Genomic DNA, 23724 nt, shown 5'->3' with positions numbered 1-23724 from the left:
GTTTCCTGCTGAAGCAGGTCTGCGACAGATCCAAGCTTTCTTTCACTTCACTTGGCAGACAAATTCCCGGCTTGTCTTCCAACACAGGGCAGAACCAGACTGTAAAACAGCACCTCTCCTACAAAAATGGAAATTCTCCATTTTGACCAGAGAAGACCATCCTCTTCCCCAAGAACACTGCAACACAACAGACAAAAAGAGGCAGAAACGGGTGCTCTTCTGTCCTGATTTTTCACATGAGAAACTGAGCTAAAGCAGAAAAATGTTTTCAAGAAAAGCCATGTCCAACATTGATTTATACTTAGGTCCAAACAGGAATTTAAGGGCGTGCCACCTTAGTAGCCTAGAATTCATTAAAAGACAGTGGTTTTTGGTGTCTCCAGCGCTGGCTTTTAAAGGGCTTTCAAGGAGTGGGAGTGTGGCAGTCAAAGATGGACTTGGGCACTTTTGAAATTCAACTTGAAGGTCTCCGTTGTTGCCAGACTAGATGACTGAATAACCTCAGGACTCTTGGTCCCCACACCCAGGGGTCTCAAGACCAGACCTATCATCCCTAAAACCCTCAGAGCACCAGAAGCTTCTGCGATGTGCCTGTGTGGTCAAAGGAAGACCATGAGCACCTCTAACCACGATGAGCTTCAGATGCATTTCCAAACTCCTACCCTTAGCCAATTCTGACTCTTTCTTTACAATTTTAAACACTCCCCCCCCAAAATAAATAAATAAATCACAACTCCTTCCAGCAGATTTTGGCTGGAAACCAGCCAGAGGCAAACCCAGGCTCCATGTGCCAAGCACTAGTGCAGCAGCCGTGCTCAGAGCCGTCCTCCCTGAGCCTGCTGCAGCCCAGCACCTTTCTTCACCATTTAAGGATGAGGAAAGCAGCCGCTTGGGGCCCAGCGAATTACCTGTGAGTGATTTGTTTTTGCTGCGAATGCCTATGCCCTCACCACACAAACAAGCTCCTGAAGAAAGGAGGGTACAGAGAGAGGAGGGAAGAAAAAAAAGCCAACAGGTTGATCTGGATTACATCAACGGTTACACCCTCCTCCGTTTAATGAACATAGGAGAACAGGTGCTTGTAATTCATTAGCCAACCCACGAGCTGAGGAGACAGGAATTAAGCCGACCAAACTCCTCAGCGTGCCACTACTCTTCTTCCCTTTGAGGCAGCAGCAGCAAGAAAACTTCATCTCTTTTTTTTCTCCCCCTTTCCCTCCCCTCGAGCTGCAGAGCCACAAGCCGAGCATGACTAACCCTTGCAAAGCCTTCACCAGTGGCTCTCTCTCCTCTTGGGAGGTGTCAGGCAAGATGAGCAGAGGAAAAGCAGCCAGCACGTCCCCGGATTGCCTGGGCCGCTGCAGTCCCAACGGGGTGGCCAGCAATGGCTATAGCGCTCTCAGCCTCCACGGAGATGGCGGATACCGATGCTCCTCTTACTCCTCCTTCTCCATTGATGGGAGACTCCTGGCCCCTGTGCACCTCGATATCGACCCTGACTTCCAAGCCATGCGGCAGCAGGAAAAAGAGGATATCAAGTTGCTCAACAACCAGTTCGTGACCCTAATTGAGAAGGTAAGGTGATCTACTGAGGACCATGGCACAGCACGGGGACAAGGATGGTGGTGGGGAAGCAGACACTAACCAGTCTCTCAGAAGACTTATCAAGGCCTTCAGCTAACCATTGCCAGGCTCTGAATATTAGGCTAATTACCCAATTAGTTATTCCCTCAGTGCTATCTGTTTTAACAAGGGCTAGCATCATCTCTGGGTGAAGCTGGGCCGCATCTGTGGTCAGCGGCATCAGGCAGCCTGTGCATCTCCTTTGCTGTGCCGGTCACCCCACAGGTCCCTGGGGAGGACAGGCAGCTCTGCCCTCGAGGACCCTGCCCTGCCTGAGCTGCAAAGGCAGGGCTGTGGAGGCACGGTGCCGGACAGAGCAGGCCTTGGCTCCCACAGTGGACAAACAGCCATGGGCGGTGACGCCAATTAAGGCAGCAGCTCAAATTCTTCTCCAACTGCTAAAGAGAGCTGGAAATTCACCTCTGTAGCAATGTGGTGGGCAAGGCAGACCCCCCACCCACCTCCCTCCTCTGCGGTTTTTACTTCGAGGGGTTGCGTGCTTAGCCAAGAAAGTGTCGCTTTCATCTCTTAAGATCCATGAGAAGGCAGAAGGTTTTCTCAAAGGAAAACAACTCATCTAGCCGAGGCAGGTTTCTGCAAAGCCCTGGTGCTCTGTAAACAGATGGTAATCTCCTAGGAGGATTGCTTCACTGCAGTCTACAATACAGGCACTCAATGCCAAGCTACTATGGCTTGGGATTTTTTTTTTTTCTTGTTTTAAGTCTACCTCTCTGAGGACCTGAATTCACACTGGGAAGAAGGGCATGGGAACCATCTCCCACAGCATCTATCCAAACTGAATAGTTGTGAACCAACCACACCTATGTGTGCGAACAGGCATGCGTTGGTACGAGGGGGCTGACCCTGCATGGAGGGGCATGGCAGCCTCCACATCTGTGCTTTTCCAAGCACAGATCCTGGCAATGTGAATTTGGAGAACCCCTAGTTTAGAAATCACCCAGGTGGGTTGTGCTGCAGGACTGGTTGAAGGGGGTTTCTGTAGATGTTAGCCTTGTGCATAAACTAGACCTCAGCAGAAAGGATCCATCTGCCTGATGGACAGAAGATACAAACACCCCACCTTAGCTGAGTGGCTTTGACTTCAGTGCTAGCAGCTGCTGCATTTAGCTTTGAAGGCTGTAGCTTCAAGTGGTACATCAAGTGGCAAGCTTCAGCCATCTGCCTCGGGCCCTCATTCCAGAGGAAAGTAATGACACTTCCTTGTCAAAGAGAAGTTGTCTTTTTAATCAGGAATTCAGATGGTCTCAAGCCTGAGCAGCTAATTCCTTAGATAATTGACCACACTAACTGTACGAGTTTGCTGCTGATGGTTTTCCTGCAGGCTGTTCCAGATCTGCTAGTATTTATTTTCCATCCAGATATGTCCAAGTGGAAGACAGGGAATGGCCAAGTGATGGAGCCCCTGGTTGAAGCCCTACCCTTAGCCTGAGCAGCACAGAGGTAGAGGCCTCCAAGGACCAAGCTTTGGTCACTACTTCTGTGTTTGGGCATGATCTTCCAGGAAACATGGCCAGATCTGGGTGATCCTTCTGTTGCAAAGCTCATGTTAAAAGACTTTGCAAGGAAGAATTTCTGCTAAGGCGGCCGCTGTATGTAAGTGGTTCAGGCCACTGGATGGGCATGGTTTGGGAACAGGGAAGAAACCAAAGAGTTAGTGAGGGGAAAAAGAACAACTAAGGATTAGGAGCAAGGTCAGGAACTGAGACTTGATTTGAGGGTCAAAGATGGACTTAGAACAACAGCCAACACATTCAATCATTTACCGTCCCAGCAGTGAACAGGGAAGCTGCCTTAAAATGAGAGGCTGTTACCTACAGCCAGTGCCCCAGGTCGATCGCAGCCCCGCTGAGGGAAGCTCTATCACAATCCATGAGATGCCTCAGATGGAGAGAGTAAATGGCCTGCTTGGCTCCTGGTATCCTCGGAGGCCACTTACTTGTGCCACCTGCAATGTCCCTTTCTGGCTCTGCTGCATCATCCTCCTTGTTCTTAGCCTCACGCACGCGTGCACATATACACACAGTGTGCTACTCTGGTTTTGTGCCAGGATAAAGCAGCCAGTCAGCAGACTGGACTACTGATGGGATGTCTATGGCCATGGGTTAAGATACCAGGAAGAAAGGACTAGATCTGTAGCTGTGAGACCTGGAAGATCCCAACACCTGCATCTTGTCTGCTGAAAACTGTGAGCATCCCAGGACTTTTGCTTTGATTGGCTGCTCTCTGTTCAGAGTTCTTTCCCAAAAAGATGCTGCCTCTCACTATGTGCATCTGTGCAGCGCTCAGCAGCTGAGAACTCGACCTCTTCAATGCACTGATGCTGCTTGGGGCCACAGCAAGAAAAAGTCAAAGCTGAAGGCCAAGCAGAAGGTCAAGGCCTGATAGCATCTGCACCCCACTGCTCACACCACACAGGGTGTAGTATCAGCACTGAATCATCTCCGTGACAGAGTGGAGGGCTCTGTCGGAGGCAACTCACAAATCACCAGCCAAAACGTGACTGAAGGAGTTTGGTTTTGTTCACAGAGCAGTAAGAGAGAGGTAGCAATTAGATAATTAATTAAAGTTAGCCAGAGCTTTGAAGATGAAAACTGTTAAACACTGAGCATTACTGTTAAGATTGTGAATATTAGGAAAGAAGAGTGCCAGATTCATCAAACAGTGGGTGGATGAAAATGCAGTGTATCCTCTCTCAAGCAGACAGGCGCACACACACACAGAGACCTCATGTGGAGTCTGTAATTATTTTGCTTATTCTCCAGAGTTCCCATAGGCCTCGTCTATGTTGCTTTGCAATACAAACCAGGACTCTGATTCATTACTTAAACTTTACCATGGTGTGACCCTACAGATTTGAGAGGAGTTACGTTTGTTCTGGCCACTCCAAGGCAGTAAATCAGACTTTCCTTCACCCTGGACATATGTGCATGACCTGTGGTGGATTTTCAGTCTTTACTTCAGTATGTTTGGACGCAAAGGGGACCAGCATTGAACAGTGCTTATTTTTCAGTGACTTAAGAGATGCTCATTCATTTTGATGTGAACATGTTCTATCAAGAAATTAATAAGTAGGCAATGTGTAAAACCTCTAAAAGTCCCTATAACCCTCCCTCCTCGGGCCTGATCTTCAGGGGATTTCTCATTCTTACCTGGAGATCTCTGCTGATTCCAGCAGCTTCTCACTGCTCTGAAGGTCTCCAGGTCAAGGTTGCCTGCCCTGCCAGGAGCAGCCAGCTTTGCTTTTGGCTGTCGGTGCTACTAACATCTCTGAAACCTCTTCTGCAGGTCCAGTGCTTGGAGCAACAGAACAAGATCCTGACGACAAGGTGGAACTTCCTGAAGGATCAAGACAATTCCCACTCAGAGTCAGACATCAAGGCCATCTACGATCAATACATGAGCAAAATGAATCAAGAGATGAAGGCGCTGAACTACGAGCAGGAAAATCTCGAGTCAGAGCTGACAAAGGTCCTGAGCACCATGGATAACTTTCGAAGCAAGTAGGTGTCTAGCCTAGCTGGATATTACAAGGGGGGGAATGTGTTTGTGAGGTATCGGTTCAGGTCTGTGCACAAAGAGTAGCGTGGGATTGATTTAACACAGACACAGTCTGGTATTCCCAGGAACAAATTCCTAGGTTGGCATGCACAGAACTGTGTATGTTAGAAGTTAGCATCCTAGCCTCTTCCTGATAAACTACAGATGAAAGAAAACCCATAAAAAGTGAAATACCAAAGAGTGCAGGGCATCTGCGAAATGCCTCAGGCCAGCAACAGCTCTGGGGAACAGTATTACCAGGAATGACAGCCACTAAACCAGAGAAATATTTATTCTCCACACTATTATCACAAGCCAGAACTTTCTTCCCAAACCTTTTTATGAATCTAGGCTGCTTGGTGTTAACAAACATCCCCTCCTTTCCCCCTTCACCCTACAACATTTAATGCAAAATTCTGCTTTGACCAAAAAGTCAGACTTTTACCCAGAAAAACTCGACAGAAAATATTGAGGCAGCTGAAAGTTTAAGGGAGGATCAGCTGCCACGTGCTTATTGCTGCTTTTGCCAAGAGCTTTGAGATCTTCAGATAAAAGCATCTGAGATGTGCCATGGCTCATTCAAGACGACAATGCTTTTCTTATTATCGGTGTCATTTGCATACCACAGATGAATCCACAATTAGATACTTTCCCCCTACAGTTACACCCATCTGCCTACGCAAGATCTCTGGAGTCTTCCCTGCTGATTTGTAGCAAAGACCAATGTACAGGCACTGTCGGGACAGAATAGTGATGCTAAGGGACTGCCCCTCCGCTGGCACCGATAAACATCACTGTAGTAATAGCCCAAACCTGTTCCCGATGTATGAGGTGATGCATAAATAAGTGCCCTCTCCAGAGAGTTTAGCCCAGGGATCTTAAAGCTCTTTGCAAGACTTTGATTAAACCAGCTACTCGGTGTGTCTGCAACTTAGAGGAGAGACAGATACCTCTGTTTTACAGACATTTAATTGCTGTGTCTCCGTTAATATGTCTTAAGCTCACAGAGTGAGCTGGTGGCAGAGCAGGAGTAGGAGCTAGGAGTTTGGTTCTTGTCCTTATGCTGAAATCACTATGCCCAGCATCCTTCAAGAAGTGACACACTGATACCCAGGTGCCTAGAAATCCCAAAATTCCTTGTGGTGGGTGTCCATCTACTCTTTATTTGAATGTTGGCTTCACTACAAGACTTGGGCTCACCAATGGTTGCTTTGCTGCCAGGTAGCAACCCTGAGCTTGGGGCCAGTATGGATTGTGCCATTTACTCCCTGCCCCATAAAGATTAAGACCTGTCATCCCTCTCTGGAGCACTTGGTCTTCCTCGCAGTTCCCTGAGGAAATACTTGCTCTGTGGTCCTGCAGTTATAAAAGATATTTCTTGGCTTACTCCCTGACAGCCAGGAAAACCCCGATAAAAAATGGTTGGGCCAGTGAAGAAATGTCAGATCAGCCACCCCTACCTGCTCTCACAGCTTGTACTCTTATGTGTAGTCAGTAATTGCCTCATTAATTGCATATGCCTGGCACTTTTTTTTTCCCAGCCTGATTTCTGAAGGATAAAGGTGCTTATACAAACAGGCTGGCTGTGCGTTTCCCCTTACCTTTTGATTTTCTTGAACAGTTACTACCTAGTTGGACTACAGGATAGACATGATAGGGATGCTACATCCCTCAAAATTAAAAAAAAAAAAAGACTGACTAGAGGATGGGACCCACCCTACACCCACAGAGGAAAAGGACGCAACGTGTGCACATGCGCAGTATTAGACAGCAGAGAATCCACAATGGGTACCACCTTATGAATAGCGCAACTATCAGTCTTGAGAAGAGTTCCCGCTTTGTGGGACTACACAGCCATGAGAAAACAGCCTTCAGAAATGACACTGCTCCTCAAAGCACTTCTTCATTTGCAGAGCCTTTCCCTTCTGCTTTCTCCCATTTGTGAGCTGCAAGGCACAAGAGCTGACAGGGGTGACCCAGGTAGCAAATAGGCAAAACCCACCCTGTCATTGGGTGCTTTTAATACCCAAAACCAGTGCAGGTGGATTTCTGTGACAGTGACAATCCACTGTGCTGCTCCCAGTGGTTAGTGATTCACAAGGAGAGAACTGCTGCTTCTGCTGAGCCTTCTCCAGGCAGCAATCCAACCCCGTCCTAACCCACACTGGCTCTGTTGAGTCCTGCGCGCCGCCTTCGAGAAGGCTGCCTCAGCCCAGTTGTTTTTCTGGAGCAAATGGCCTGCCTAAACCATGCAAATTTTGGAGGCTTCCAGCTCATCTGGAGGTTTCTTTTCCCAAGGGAAATTTTTTGGGGGAGGAAAAGCTAATAACTTCACTGGCAAATTGAACTGGTTATGTTCTCATCCAAACCTGCGGCACTGCAGAGGTAACACGCCATGCACGCAGTGACCACCCAAGCAGGCTGCTGCCCAACAGGTCACTTAAGATGTGAAACCTGCCTGTCAGTGCCCCTCCAAAAGGCCCTAATTCATTTGTCTTCTCTATCCAGGGACTGCTTTCAAAAACCATACAGGAGATTTAACTAGCTGGGATGCTTGCATCTCCTTCTCAAGTTAGGTTGCCATTGACCAGCAATTCCAAATGCAGAAAAGAACAGAGGGACAGGGAAGTGGCAGGATGCTGGCCCAGGATCTCAAACCCTGCTTCTTTAGGAAGTCCAGCTAAGAATCAAATACTGAAACATACCTGAATAGGGATGACTGCCCAGAGGTGCACATCTGCACAAGTGTTTGCTTCTGCTCCCCACATGTGTGATTTGCACACGCAAAGACCCATTTGAATGAGAAGGCAGGGAATTTTCACATGTGCTGACCTACTCTGGTGCGGCATTGGGGAGATACTGCAGGAAAATATAGGGCATACAGCCTTTAGAGGATCCATTTCCACGATCCAGGGATTGCGTTAGTCAAATCTTGCCACCTGAAGACTAGACAAGTCAACACCCCTCTACCTTCAACCCCTGCAGCTGGTTTTCAGCTGCTTCCTGCCCCATTTCCTTGCTCCACAAGAGAAAGACTGACTTAATTCCACGCCACCAGGCTCAGATCCATCCCACCACTGTATCTTCACCCTAAAGTAGTCTTGAAGACACATCCAGAGAGGAACATAGCCTGCCTGAGATTTGGTTCACCTCGGATTTTGCTTCACTGCCTATGGAAGGAGCCCAAGGCGACCAGACGCCTGTCTCAAGTGTGTCTTAAGTGCATGAATTGAGATGGGATGGATTTACGCCTTCATGCATGACTGCTTGAGGATTATCTCTAAGGAGATAAATGCTGTAATGTGTTTGTGGAATGCTCCATCCCCATGTGAATCATCTACCGGCCGCCAGGTCCCTCCGGAGCTGTGCAGTGAGCACGTTTGGCTGGCTGGGCCTGCTCTCTTTCAGTCAGGAGTGTTGTTTGTTCAATATGCAAGATTATGTCAGCACCCGGCAATGTGCGAAGCTGCTTTGGCAGGCTGGGACAGACTGGGATTGGGCTGAGATGCAATGAGGATGAAGGAAGAGTGGCAGGCTGTAATTAAGCTCAGCACATAGATGCTGGCAGGATGGCTAACATTCCAGCTAAACAGCAGAGAAACCAGACCAGTAAATCTCGTTAGCCACACTACCTGGCCTTATAAAGGCAGGCAAGGAAAGGGTGAGCTTAACACCATGGGGGTACTCAAGAGGAACCTTAGAAGTGCCTAACTGCAGAGCCTGTGACTGTCACATCCCCTCCCTGCCCTCACTACCCCCTCTGTTGAGGGAGCAACAGCTCCAGGGAGCTGGTTTTGATATTTCAGGTCAGCTCCTCAGCATGACTTACCCCCCTTGCCCTGCAACGCAATTCCCTGTGCTGCATTCCCAATACCTTCTCCTCCTTCTGCTCCTCGGCACAGCTCGTCCTTCTCCTAAAGGTTTGTACAACAGCAGGGAAGGCTCTTGAGAGTAACTGGAGTGATAACGCACCAGACCACCAAACAGTGTATGGCTGTCATTCCTGATTTTACCATCACCACTTTGTTAGGAGAAGCTATTTTACCTCAGTCCCAAAGGTCTCAGCCTTCCCCGTATCAATTTGGTGACATCTATACGTAGCACTGAAAGGTTTAATTCGCAGCCTAGTAACGCTATATGCGCATTAGGATAAGAGGAGCCTGAGGTATCATGGAAAAGCAGGGAAGCTGTGACCTCCCTGAGCACAACCTGCTCTCATCTCAGCAGAAGAACCAATACTCCCAGAGCGTGTCCAGCAGCACAGCAGGAGATACCAGACACCCATCACACAATGCTCCTGCGTGGCAAACAAACCAACCGCTGCTGGTCACGTACCAGGCCCAAAAGAGACCTCGTGGCTTCCTGGCCTGATACCTGCTTTTAGCAACATCAGGGCCAACCACATGCTCATCCCAAGAGCCAACAAAGGTTGGGGTATTCCCTTGGCTACCCTCTCATGTCTGCTGCTGGCCACCAAAAAATGCATTTGCCCCCGGACTAAGTCTTTGCTATCCTGGTCCTGCCTTATCAAACCTGTTTTAAAACCCTGGGGGTTAATTCCTCTGCTGGATATTTAGCCATTAGGACTCCTCCCTACCCTATCCGGTTTTTGTTACCTTCTGCTCTGTGGGCACTGTTTTCCATGAATTGCTTTGCCAGGTCCTGTGTTATTTCACAAATTGAGCTACATTTAGGATAAGTTATGACACCAGTCCAGTATTCTCAGAATTTTCACAAGCCAAAATGTTCTCCCTTGAGAAGACTCTCAGACTCTGGAAATTAAATGCTGAGGATACCTGAAAGAAACAGAAAAGGAAGGCTTAGGGTGAAAATTTAGGAGTCTTTGGGCATGCAACTGGGTTTCACAGAGAATAACTCACCACACCCTGCTTCTCCATGCCTACTCTCTCTTTCTGTGGCAAATATGAGGTAACCTGAGGTTGCTTAGCCCTCAAATTAAACTAGAATTAAAGCTACCTCCTCTCTACTCTGGGGCTCTTCAGACTTAAAGCGCTCATGGTGTTATTACCGAGCGGTTGGCATGTGGCAGCTTGTTATCCTCTCTCTTGTCCAAGATGCCCACACCTAGGAGGTATCTCTCCTTGCTGTCTAGCATACGTCAAGGTGGGACATCATAGTAAAAGCTGAAAGCTTTGATAACAATGCTTTTTGGGGCCAGCAACCTTAAGCATCCCAGAGGCTTTCACCATGTGCAATTCCTTACTGCTTTTTTCACTCTCCTTAGATATGAGGATGAAATTCGCCTCTGTAGTGGCATGGAATACACCTTCATGGAGCTCAAAAAGGTCAGTGGCAAGAGAAGCTCTTCATCTGGACAGGCTCTACATCAGTTCTGCATGGTCACAGAAGCCAGGATGGTCCAGGCTCAGCTAAAACAGTCCAGAGGTAGCCAAGGGCTAATTCTGGACTGAGTCCTTGTACCACAGATGTTTTGTGGGGTAGGAAAGCCTTAAGGAGGACAGCGGAGCGGTGAGCACCATCACCATTTCAATAGCAAAGTACAAGTGAGTCTGGGCCACTCGTGGTTACAGAAAAGCCCCACGGCTCTTGGCGGTGGGACCATGCCGGCACCCAACCACACTGCAATGGCACCGGCCAGACCTGGCCCGGAGGGGTCTGCACCCCAGGACCCTCTGAGGCAACACCCCTCCTCTCTTGCATGCTTTCTCTCAGAATGACATCATAGGTTGGGAAAGGCTGGAAATTGATAAATGTGTTTGCTTTTGTTTCCTATTGCATAGCCACACCCTGTTTAAACATCCCGCCCCAGAAGTAGCTGCATTTGAGTATCAGCTGAAATGGGAAGCTTTGTGCACTGCCTTTACATTAAAAAAAAATAATCCAAGGTGCAGGAATGCAGGTTATTATTAGACAGAGGAAGCATTCTCCACAAACGATCATTATGGCTAATTGCATGTTTTCCCCTGACACGCTCATCAGCCAGTAAGGGCAGTTCTAGTGACTTTTGTGGATGGCATCAAGAGTTTTCAATAACCCGTGCTTTTTGTGGTGAACAAAAGATGAGTGGGTATGGACCAGCCCTGCCCGTTTCCTTCTCCACCCTACCTCATTTCAGACTTCCACCAAAGCGCACACCAGAAAAAAAAAAAAACACCACCCTAAGAAACTTGCAGAGGAAAAAGCTCCACAAAGGAACCTCCCTACTTGTAGAGCAGTTTCAAAAGCACCTGCCAGGACACTTGCTGGGGGAAAGGTGACAGTGGGAAAGAGTTCTTGCTCCAAACTCAAACTATTGATTAATACACTTTCCTTCTCCTGTAGGATTTAGATGTGAGCTCCTTGCACAGAACTGAGCTGCAGGTAAAACTCAACGGGCTCCAAGAGCTGATGGATTTGAAGAAAACTATCTATGAGCAGGTAAAAAACGCCATTGGGAGAGTGGCCATGGCACACACACAAGCTGCTATGCAAAAAAAAAAAAAAAAAAAGGCATTTTTGTGGACAGTTCCACTACAGAGAGGGCACTGTTCCAGATTTACACCAAAATGAGAGCTTGTTCAGGGGAGGTGCATGGTGCTGCAGACAACTATTAGATTGCTTAAGGCAGGGGCTTATGAGCCAGTTCCCTTTCCTTAACTAAACTAGCTCCATTTTAAATTTGATCAGGATGTTCCTTCTGCCCCTCAGCTACTGCAGGGAGGCTGCTCCAGCAGGTCTCCCCTCTGACAGGCAGAAACCCCCAGGGAGCAGCCAGCTGGCTGGTTTTGAGCTCAGCTCCCAACCCCACTGACAGTATTTGCCTTGAGACCAAGCGCCCCAGGTCATGAGCGAGCTGAATATTATTCTACTTGGATGTAGAGGAAGGGCTCACACCACAACAGGACAAGTTCTGGTGAATCTGGGCGAGGTGCTGGATGCTCTAACACAATCCAACATACTCCATTTCCACTTAAACAAGAAGTGCGGAGTCAGGTATGATTTCACCAAGGGGGGGAAGGACACAGAGGCTGCAGCCCTTCAGACAAACCCAAGGGCTGCAGCGTGCCTATATCTACTCAAACAGGCTGAAGTGATTACAGACACTTACTCAGAGCCTGTAAAATGTTACCAAGCAGGCTCGGCAGTGTTTTGGGAATACTAATGATTTGTCAGAATTCTACCAATACAAACAATTAAAATGCTTGACAGAGGAATGTTAACATTCCTTGTGGGGAAACTGAGGCACAGAGAGACAGAAGGACCTGCATAATATCAGAACGGCATTAGAACATATACCCTACCTGCAACTAACCATGAAGCCTTATTTTCTCCAGAATTACAAGATTATTCCTGGTGCAAGGCAATTCACAGGGGCAGCTGGAAATCAGATCCTGCTGGGAGGATCTTCTTGAGCTGATTTCCTCCAGGTTCCACACTGCTGTCCTGGCAGAAGGCTGTATTTTTTTTTAACCCATGCTTTATGCAAAGAAATTACCCTCCACCTCTCTCTCTGTTTTGTCCTCTCCTCTCAATAGCTTGTTTTCAGTTTAGTCATTTTCTCGCCTGTACCTGTTGATTTGACTGACATCAACGTATAGGCACACATACCCAGTGGAAGGGCAAATGAGGAAAACTTTGCTTGACAGCTTTGCTCACAGCATGTTGGTATGAATCAGAAGAAAATCCCAGCCTCAATCCTCATTAATAAACCACTAGGTTCTTTTGTTTTCTTCCTGCCCCAGCAGAAGATGCTCAAGCATTTGCAATAAACACACATTTTCTCATATAGCTCTTAACCTGCTCAAAGATTAACAAAGAGGCTCAAGGATTAAACACCAGTGGGAAAAAATACACTGATAATCCTGCTCTTTGGAAGAGTGGTGGGGTATTTTCCTGTTATTCATGAATCACCATGTCAGGGTGCTCTTTGTTTCCCCAGTGAGGGGAAGGCAAGGCAAACAAGGGATACAAATGCTTCTCTAAATAGATTAGAGCCCTCAGCACAAAAGGGAAGAACAAAAACATCAAGATGAAAGGTAAGAGATGGGGAGAGATGCACGTTGCTCTCTTAACACTGGTGTAAATCAGAAGCAACTGCAGATACCGATAGGAGTGACACCCCTGCAGGAGCAGTCTGAGGCTGGGGGGGAGCTGCCAAGTGAATGTATGCACCATCTGCTCAACATCAAGTCATGTCTTGCCTGGATACAAACCACCCAGGAGTGCAGTTTACAGGCACGGATTAAGGGTTCTTTTTAGGTTCACTGAGGGGAGTCTGCATTCATCATTGTTTGGCTCCTTCTCCTAAAGCTGTGACCCAGTCAGCTATCAAGAGTAAATATCCCAGTCAGTGATACTGCAGCTTGTGTGTGCACGTTCCCTCTTCCCCTGTGCTGGCGTGAGTTCCCCCAGCACACGAGAGTAGCTCTGAGGAGCAGAATCGGTCTGTTAGGGATGGATGTGTTCAGAGAAGGGTCCTGTTTCTCCCTGCTTTTACCAGACACAAAGCAGACTATAACAACAGAAGTGGCAGCCACAGTCTCTCTAGATACTGAGGCAGAGGTCAGCAAAGATATCTTTCTAGCATCACCAGCCTGCAGAATGATTCACACTGCCCTATTTCTTGCCCAAGAGATATAAGCCCACTATCTGAATATTGGTAGATATTGTAGAGTCAGTTCAGTTAACCTGCTCTTGAAGCAGTACAAATGTACTGTTTTGTCAGATTCAGATTGTATCCAAAGGTCCCAGACCAACACTCTAGCCTGAGTCTGGATTTTATGGAGAAAATACCAGCTTCCAAACTGCAGAGACTGAAACCCTAGGAAATCTCACCATCTCCGCACCGCACGTGAAAGACGCTTTGCCGAGCTAAGCACAGTAGGTCTGCCAGGGTTCAGCTCACTCCTGGCTTGTAGCTTTGACAACTACTTGGTATTTCAATCCTGTTCTCTCTTTGCTATTAAGGAACTCGAGGAGCTGTTGACAGAAATTAAGGACATTTCTGTTGTACTGGGAATTGACAATGCATGCAAACTTGATCTGAGCAGAATTGTGGAAGAAGTGAGGGCCCAGTATGAAGCCCTGGCTCTTCGGAGCTGGGAGGAGGCTGAAGCACTTACCAGGAGAAAGGTATTTGTCTCCTTATCTGATTGATACTGGGGAGAGGCAGGGAAAGAACAGGGAGAGAGATCAGCCTAGAAACTAGAGGAATCAGCAAGATGGAGGGACAGACTACACCTGGGAATGGAGGGAGGGACAGGGTGCTAACCCAGATCAACTCCTCCTCACTCAGGTGTGTAAGTGAGGAGTTTCATTGCTCTAGGCTCTCCACACCATCAGTGGAGAAAGGCAAGGACATTTCCCAGTGGCAGCTCGGCCACCTAAGAGGCAAATAACCTTCCACTGGTGCTCCTCCAGAGCAAGAATGTGATTAACCAAGAGACAGTGTGCTCTATGCCTGGCACAGCCAGAAGAGGATACACGAATGAGCCCTAAATCCTTCCACACAGCTGCTATTTCTCCCCAGTTAGGTGTTTCTCCTCAAGGGCAGTAGGAATCCTTGCAGGGTCCTTTGCTACAGCAGAGGAGGCACATGGATAACCAACTCCTCCATCTCCCCTGCAGCTGAGTGAAGGAAGCACCCAGTCAAGCACCTATGGGAGTCACCTCCTTGACAGCCGACGGGAGATCGCAGACCTGAACATACAGATCCAGAAGCTGAGGTCCTGCATCGTGTCCCAAAAGAGTCAGGTCTGTCCTGGGGTGAGTGACAAAATTCTGACCTACAGGTCTGAACCTACAACACACCTAATGCCTCCACCACGCTTTTCCCTTTGCAACACCAGTGCCTGTACTTAGAGGAGCATATCAAAGAAGCAGGGGAGCATGGCGAGATGGCCCTCAAGGATGCCAAAGCCAAACTAGTCAAGCTAGAAGAAGCCCTGCAGAAGAGCAAGGAGGACATGGCTCACCTGGTGAAAGAGTATCAGGAGCTGATGAACATCAAGCTGGCACTAGATGTGGAGATCCTCACTTACAGGAAGCTGATGGAAGGGGAGGAGAGCAGGTAAGCTGGGCTTCTGTGTGCCTTAAGAGGGGAAGGGATGCACCCAAACACCTAGGGAGAAAGCAGACATCCCAAGCTTTGAGTCTGGTATTGAAGGTTTAATCAAAGAAAGAACCAACCCCAGTAGTACCCATACAGTTCGGCCCCGTTTCTTGCTCTGAAGTTTTCCTTAGACTCCGCAGATCAGAAGGTTCCAGCACTTCTCTAGATGATGCTTTGCCCAGATGCTGTTGATTGAGCCTTCATGACCCAACCATGCACTTGGCCCTACCCATGCAGCTCAGCTCCCATGGGCCAAACTCCAGTCCTCTATATCTCTCTGGCATGGCAGAGACTAACATGCATCCTCACACTCTGTCCTTGTGTTCACAGCATGGAGCAACCGATACCCACAATCGTCAGCACCATCCACTCCAGGCCAAAGCACCGTAAGTGGTTTTTTATATAATTTGGTGAAGCAGAGTGTGAACAAAACATTTCTAACCTCCCTGCTTTCATTCCCCCCGACCCTGCAGTTTCTGCCAGCACCTTGAGAAACTCCAAGCTGTTTGCACAAGGAACAGGCAGCACCAACAGTGAGGTGAAGCCAAATGGAGGCAGCACAAAGGTGCTGCCCACTAGAAGCCACAGTGACAACTCAGCAGACACCTTCATCAGCGGTGCCCGGCCAAAGCTCAGTTCCCTGCCCAGCGAAGAATGCTCCTAGGAGAAACAGAGCCCCACAGCATAAACACAAGACCTGTTGGCATCTGTAGCCAAAGCACTTTCTCCTGAACTCAAGCCAATGTCCGAGGGACAAGGGATGAGAATCCACTCCAGGCTGTCTCTTTTGTTTTTGCAACATCCCAGTTAACATCTCTGTTACCAGTTACGAGCAGAATCCAAACCAGGATTTTAGAGACTCTCCCATTCAAATACTCACACCAACATCTTCATCCCTAGGTCTGTTTCCCCAGAAGATTTGCATTCACAACCTTTGAGACCTACCTATAGGAAACTTGGCAAGAGGGGAAGTATCAGACACAAACTTTTAACGCAGCAGCCAGAAGCCACCGGCCCAGCCATTTTACCAGTATTACAAAATCATTCTCTCCCTGCTCCGTGCGTGTCTGAGAAGTGTTCAGTGATGTGGCTTTCAAAGGAAGGCAGCATCAAGCTTTCCAAACTGAGCTGGTGGGGAGATGCAGGTAAACAACCTGAGCCAGGTGGATCTGCATACCTGGTGACAAACATGCTGGCTATACTGGGGGATCCTTGGCCACTTCAGGTTATTTAACTAATTTTACTGCCTTTTGGTGGGGCCCTCATTCCTTCCTATACCACCAAACCTAAAACTCCTCAGAACTTTTATTTTCATAAGCCATCTCTTTAGTGGAGAGCATCTCTGCCTGTCTCACCTAAAGGCACCCCGCACACAGTGGTGCTAGGTCCTAGAAATGGGATATTCACTGGTTCCTGTTTAACCACTACAAGCAGGACTTTGTATTTATTGACCTTACATAGCAGCTTTTACCTTACCTGGCTGATGCCAGCCACGTCACACTGAAGCCACCAGAGCCAACTCCGTAGATGCCACATCCCCCTGTGAGGAAGGTGGGGGGATGTTCTGGCCTCGCCGCAGGCATTACTGTGGCCCTCATGCACAGACTAACATAGATGGTGCCCTCCAGTATTTTCCTTTACGAGGCCAGGCTCCGGCCTCAGCTGCTGCCACGCAGCCCCACTTGAATTCCCAGATTTTGAGTTCACAGGAGTTGTTAATAGTCTCTCTGCATATTTCTGTTGAGTGCATCGCAGTATTTCCATGTTTCTCTAGGATAGACAACTACCATAGCATCTATGTAACCAGAACACCTGCTCTCCAGGGTTACAGCTGTTATAATAAAGTATTGAATGTCACATGGAAAGCACTGTAGTGGGTTTTTTTTCCCCAAATTTCTTACCACAGCCCACCTGAAACAGCAGTTTCTTCCCCAGTTGCCAGCAGGTCTCAGCTGAGGGCTCTGGCTAAACTCCGGCAGCCAAATGAAGCTGAAATTGCTTCCCAGGTAATTTGTTTGGTTCATATCCCCAGGGAGAAATACAGAGGGCTGGAGGGGCAGACGCAAAGCCAGCGGCCAAGGCTTTGGGGAGCTCACCGCTGTTCTGCCACTAGCCTCCCGTGTGGCTTTGAATCACAGAGCAGCTCAAGCACGTTTCAGAGGATGAAGGGTTATTGCATGGGCTACCCACGCTCCCACCACCACACTCATCCACACAGAGCTTCTCCTTGCTAAATTCCCCCTGCACCTCTGCAAAGGGGAACATCCGTGCACCTGGGACCCAGATCCATGCAGGGGAACCACACTTTCATGCAGCCCCTCATTTCAAAGGTGCCCTTCCAGAGCACAGGGCCTTTCTTGGTGTTCTTTGCTCAAAAACACATTCCTCTTTGGGGCCTTAGCTGGGAGATCCAAAACGAACGAGGCCCCCAGGGGTGCTAGAGGACCTGAGATGGGGAGCATCTCTGCTCTGCTGTTTGCTGCCCACCTGAGAGAAACACTGCACTTTCAGGGTCAGCTCAAGGGGTACAGGGGCAGGAGGGGAGGACACTCCAGGCCAGCAGAAAGAGCCCCAGCTGTTAAATCCAGTTTCTCAGACTGTCAGGGATGAGGGGGGAGGCTACAAGTGAGCTCCAAGTTGTTCAAGCTGTTCCCAGCTCAGGAGACAGCACTTTAGCAGAGCTTCCCCTGGAGGCAGGAGCCAGCAGAGCCCTTCAAGGAAAGCCCTTCCAACTGGAAGAACAATGCTGGGTTTGTGCAAGGCTGCACGACACCAAAGGTGTGTGAGGCCCAGAAAATGACGGATTGCTCTGAACAGCCCGGTGTCCTTGGAAGGCAGGGTGGGGCAGGCTCTGTGAGCAAGGGGGACAGAGAAACACAGAGCTAGCGGTGCCCAGAATGAAACCTGAACGGACAGGGAGGGCTTGGGAGCCCTGAACATTCAACCTGGGGGAACTGAGGGCAGGGTGGTCAGAGATGTGTGCTCACAGCCAGGCTGGAGAGCACAGGGGTTCAACAGCAGCCCAGTCCTGCAAGAAGTTTCTAGCTGTTTTCCCTCCCTGCCATATGTTTTTTAGGGTTGGTCTTTTTGTTGCTTCTGAGCCTTCACCACCCAGGGGACTGAGTGAGAGCCCCAAGGCCAGAGCAGGGACTGGACTCCTGGGGTCAGTTCACTAGTATAGCACCCAGGAGAGAAGGACCCAACTCACTATTTCACTGTCTCAGTCACTTCACTGCTCCGTGCCTCAGTTTTCCCACTGAGAATTGACAAGCGTGTATCAAACCACATCACACCAGGGCAATGAGTTTATGCAGCAGAAGAATTCCTGCAGTCCGGTGATGGGAGCTGAGCTATGCCTGAGATAGTCACATTGCTTTGGGACATCCGTATGGGCCTCTGTACCTGTCCTTCCCCCTTCTCCATGCTACCCCTTGAGCACTGACTTCATCTGAAGGATCAGCCCCTTCCTCAGGGCTAATTTCTGTAGCTATTCTTACACCGGAGACACAGTCAGCCCTAAGCCTAGCTGTTAAATTCACTGGGGAAGTTCTGTATCATTTTTCTTTGTCCAGTGAAGGGCATCACACCCCTTGCCCCCTTGAGAAATACCAGGCAGTACCATCAACTCAAGATCCCCTGTGGGGTGCTGGGGGACAGTCCTACGAGGGCAAGGATGCTGAGCCAGCACAGTAATCAACACAGCGGCCAACAGATTTAGCTGCTAAGGGGATCGCTGGAATAAAGGCAAGCTCATCCGTGTTATCTGGCGAGCTACATCTGTGCAATCCAAAGCACAGCCATCTCCAGGTAAAGCTGTATCAGTTTCAACTGCAAGAGGCTCCCCAAAGATGATCTCAAACCCTGTCTGGAGCCAAAGATTGGAGCATCTGCCCAAGTGTGGGGAAAGGAGACATCAGATGTTCAGGACATGGCCCAGTTGCGAGATAAAGCCCAGGGGCAAAACCCAGGGACAGATAAATCCATGTGCTGAAAGCAGGGGGCAGAGCTGCTTTTGGTGGGGCAGACTCTGGCAGGGAAGATCACCAGGGAAATATTCACGTCTGCACAACAGCAACTGGGCTGGAGTCCAGAAGACAAGCCAAAGCAGACAGAGGGAAGTGGCACGGCTCCTCTGCTCTCTTTCAAGCAGAAAGCGTCTGAGCCCCAGACCACATCTAAGGGCACCGCATACCTGTGCCACTGCCTCCTGGGGCGGGGAGCATCCAAGTGTGAGCTCCAGGCTCCCTCTCCTGGGCAGGTGACACCACTGCAAACACCTCCAAAGAGGAGGTTCAGAGGCCTCCAAGCCCTGGATCCCATGAGCTGCCACATCCCAAACAACACCCTCCCTTCCAGCAAGCCCAGTCTCCCAGGAAAAAGGGAAAACAGCTCCCAGGTAGTGAGAAAGAGGACACCAAAGTGTGGCTGAGATCTTTCCCTGGATGCCTTGCACGGGCACAACAGTGGCTACAAAGGGAGTGAGGCACAGAGGTTTGCCTGATCCCAAAGCATGTTCCACAGCCACCAAGAACTCACATCCTGGTGGAACTCATGCCTGTAACTGGGCCTGGCTGGCCCCAATTTGTTTCACTGCACACAGACTGAGATCTCATTCCTTCGTAGCCCACATACTTTTCAATCAGTCTGGGGATCTGCTTGGTGAAGGGAAATCAGTTCCCAGCAGTTAACACGAGTGAGAAACACCTCCCTTGATCAGATCCCACCAGTCCAGGGAATGAACCTGTCACCTTCCCCTCCTTGGTGCCTGGCTTTGGTGACTAACACCAAAGCTCTGGTTGGGGGCTGTGCTGCCTGCACCACTCGGAAAAAGGCCATGGACCCTTTCTGACCTGCAGAGACACACCACTTTTTTGTCCTTTTAGGGCTAAATCCTGCAAGAAAACATTAAAAAGAATTTTATGAAGAGCTGAACCACATTTTCCTTTGGAAACTCAGCCTTCAGCCCATCTGCTCCCCAGGAAACAGCTATCCAGCTGCATGTGGGAACATTTATGGTTCTTCTCCTACCCGTCCTTTCCCTCCAGATGTAGGGATGCTCCTCTGGGTAGAAGCAGAGAGTGCCCACCAGGCTCCCATTAAAACAGGCCACAGACCTGGTCTCGAAGCAGCCAGCCTATCTTCTAGTACTCCCCAGGGCACTGAGCAGCCTGGCTCAGAGACGAGTAAATTTAGACTGGGGAAATCTGGCACAGGCTGTGTTCATGCTTTGTACTGGGGGGGTGAGGGGGAGTGGGGGAAGAAAAAAAAAAATCATTCCACATGTTCCATGTTGTTAAATGCGTGGAAAGTGAGATGGAAATGTGTTTCTGGGGTGGAGAAAGGATGGCCTAGAATTCTAGAGACTTTCCACTACACCTAGTCCCACTGAATACAGTTGCAGTTTTCGAAAAATACCCTCAAGTCTGCTCCAATTTCCAACCCAGTTTAATCTGCCAGTCCCACTTCAACCATAGCTGCTCCCCCCGGTTCCAGCTCACGTCTGGAGTGACTCCAAAAAACAGGGGACAAGACAGGGGGAGAAAGATGGATCCTCCAGGCTCATCTCCCAGGCCTGCCACCTGGCACAGCTGTTTCCAGGGATTCAAGCAGCTCATCCCAAGAAATCAGCCATTGGGAAAAGGAACTCCCCCAGTCATGGGCAAAGAAAGAGAATTTAATTTCCCTTCCCTGCATGATCTTGGACAAAACTGTGCCAGTTACTCCTATTTGGTTTTGCCTGCAGCCTAAGATGGGATCAAGTTGAGGGGGGGGTATCCTAACCAAATGCTCCAGCCCAGTACAGACAGAAGCAAGTTTAGTGAGCAGGAAAGAGGCTTAACGATCAGGTAGGCAGTGATTTGTACCGTCCCTACTGTCTACCTGAGCTTGAAGACCTCTTCAGCCCCTCCTAGGGGCACCCTTGGCTGCCCACCCATCACCTCCCTGGCTCTTGGGGGACACAAAACCAGTCACACTCACTGGGGGGAACCAGACTCTTTGTGAGCCCCAGAAATGAGCCACACTGGCTGCAAAGCAAATGCTGTAGTTGTCTCCAGGGCAGCTGGAGAAGGGAGGGGAGAGCAGGGAAGGGTGGAGGAAAGCATGCCTGACCCCATCAGCCCATACACACCTCTCCACGGTTCTGTCCCTTCACAGGGAGGAGGAGCAGCAGCGGGCACTGGCTTTTTTGACCATATAAGGTGAGGTTTTGCTCTCCGTGGCCAATCCAGGGAGGAATGTGAACACCTGAGCCTTGCCGGGTTTGCCAGGCCCATCCTCCCCTGCCCACACCCTGCCTCCTTGGCCAGGTGTGCAGAGCTCTACCTGTAACAGGGGAGGGAAGGCTGCCTCCACATAGCCCACTCCACACCTGGCACAAAACAGGGGGGAAATTCTGCCCTGCATGAATTCATCACTGGGGATGGTGGCCCAGTCAGGGCTTTCCTCTCCTGCAGCCCTTCAGAGTCCCCAGGGTGCCCAAGCTGAGCTCAGGTTGCCTGCTGCAAGGCTGGGTTGCCCCTTTCTTTCAACTATTTCCAGTTATTCACCATCCCAGACATGTGAAACACCTCCTCTTCTGTCCTGCAGCCATCCCTGTTGCTTAGTTTCCATCTCTACCTGCACCTGGCTGGCTCAGGGCAGCCCTGGGGTCTCTACCTCCCAGACAGTGCCTGGGAGACAGCAGCCTGCACAGACCTGCTAAGGGAGCTTCACCTCTGAGATGTCCTCAGCCTGGTTTTGGTTCAGGACAACCAGATCACAAGGGGACTCCACGCATCGCCCTGTCATGGCTGGGACTCCCAGCAGTACCAAAACCAGTGCACGACAGGGCTGGCAGCCTTCTAGCCCAGTGTCTCCCAGTCCTGGTACCACATCTCGCTGCCTCAGTCCAAGGCAAGGTTAGCACATCGCTTGGTGCCCCCAGACTAGTGAAAAAAAATAATAAAAAAATAGAGCCAAGCTGCTACCAGCCAGGAGGGACATAGGAGAGACCCTGAGCTGCCAGCCCAGCCAGTCCTGTCTCCAGGCCTCACCGCCTGCCTCTGCCACAGCAATACGCGTGCCAATTCTGCCATGACTCCGCATGCCAGCACCCTGACCAAACGAGCCCAAGAATTTCAGAGAAACTAGCGTTCCCTTGTTCTGCTGCCAAGATTCAGTACCCGCCTGCCAGCGATCCTGGTTAGAGCGGGACAGATTCCAGCAGAGTTGTGTCAGCTCATTGCCCTTGGGCTTACAGGGTGGGAGTGCCAACAGGTCCCACACCTCCACCTCCAGGTGTGCCAGGGACTCGCACACGCAGCCAGGCAGCAGCAGCTGCTGCTTCCACACACTCCCCACCCAGCCCAAATTCTTGCACATCCACAAGGCCATCACAAGCCTGGAGGAAGCCTCAAATGAAACAAAATGGCAATAAGGTTGGCCATTTGTTTGTCCATATTTAATGCTGCACAGCCCTCCAGGAGGACAGAGCCCCGGCACGGGGGCAGAAAGGGTGGGGACCAGTGTCTGTAGGAGAGGAGTGTTTTGTTCTCTGGAAGGCATGAGTCAAAACAGTAGTTCCCAGCACCTCCTGACCCGCTCTACCCTCTATACACACAGCATTTATGCTACAGAGCATCACCACCCAGCGGCAGTGGGAGCCTCTGGGAATCCAGGCCAGGGGCACTGGGAAGAGCAGCAGCTCTGCCCACAGCTGGGGACAAGAACAAGACTGTCCCTGCCTGGCAGGAGGGCTGTGTGGATTGTGGCCTGAGCTAACCTCCCTCAGGTCTCAGCAGAGATGAGGATGTTCCTCCGTGGAAAGTTCATCAGGGTTGGAAAGCCAGCCTGTCCAGAGTGCAGTCATGATGCCAAAGACAGATGTGCAGGAGCTGGTGTCCATTTTGCTGAGCAGAGGAAAACAGAAACGAGGTCAGGTCAAATTACTACTAGTGATCGGGACTGAGACTTCGCAGCTCCGATCAGGGTCTGTCTGTACCAGGTTTCACGTGCTCTAAGCTCAGTATGGTCCAGAGACCATTCACAGCCTCACACGCATCAACTTCACTCTGCACAGATGCCAGCTGAGTCTGAGACAGCTTTCAACTGTGGAGCCCAACAGCGCATCAAGGCATGGACTGCAGACCTTCACAAATGGCTTACTCTTGCTAGCAGGCACTGCTAGCACAGAAGACCTGCTTCCTTTAGCCTTTGCAGACTTCAGCAGCCAGAGTTTGTAACTGGGTTTCAGAGTTTGTTGTCTACTTGAGAGGTTGTGCTGAAGTCTCAGCTACTGCATCCTCTCTGCTAGCTTTAAGCACAGCTACTTAACCATCACGTATCCCTCAACATCCTCACCAGGAAACAAGTGCTCATTGTGCATCTGAGGAGGTGGAAGCCCAACACACAGCACATGTCCACCCTTGGGAAACAGAGATCGCCCAGACCAGCCAGCCACACTCCCTCCCAGCCCAACAGATCTTCCCAAT

At 49.7% G+C, this 23724-nt stretch overlaps 1 protein-coding gene across 1 annotated transcript; it reads left to right on the top strand.

The window, feature by feature from the left end:
• The first annotated feature begins 1091 nt into the window (after window positions 1–1091).
• Window positions 1092–17112, top strand: KRT80 (keratin 80). The gene is made up of 9 exons (XM_010301912.2): window positions 1092–1575; window positions 4930–5144; window positions 10427–10487; window positions 11485–11580; window positions 14110–14274; window positions 14770–14895; window positions 14991–15211; window positions 15584–15639; window positions 15727–17112. The coding sequence occupies exons 1-9, from the start codon at window positions 1249–1251 to the stop codon at window positions 15915–15917; spliced, it is 1458 nt and encodes a 485-aa protein (XP_010300214.2). The 5' UTR covers window positions 1092–1248; the 3' UTR covers window positions 15918–17112.
• Window positions 17113–23724: the final 6612 nt, after the last annotated feature.

This window comes from Balearica regulorum, chromosome 29 (genome assembly GCF_011004875.1).
Source record: "Balearica regulorum gibbericeps isolate bBalReg1 chromosome 29, bBalReg1.pri, whole genome shotgun sequence".
Classification (NCBI taxonomy): Eukaryota; Metazoa; Chordata; class Aves; order Gruiformes; family Gruidae; genus Balearica; species Balearica regulorum.
This window is presented reverse-complemented; position numbering and strand designations above follow the sequence as displayed.

What these genes read in the sequence shown, in the direction of transcription:
- KRT80 (XM_010301912.2), top strand. Translation starts at nt 1,249, where the DNA reads ATGACTAACCCTTGCAAAGCCTTCACCAGTGGCTCTCTCTCCTCTTGG. An exon ending in TCGTGACCCTAATTGAGAAG is followed by an intron (nt 1,576 to 4,929) that starts GTAAGGTGATCT and finishes CCTCTTCTGCAG; the next exon opens with GTCCAGTGCTTGGAGCAACA. An exon ending in CCACTCCAGGCCAAAGCACC is followed by an intron (nt 15,640 to 15,726) that starts GTAAGTGGTTTT and finishes CCGACCCTGCAG; the next exon opens with TTTCTGCCAGCACCTTGAGA.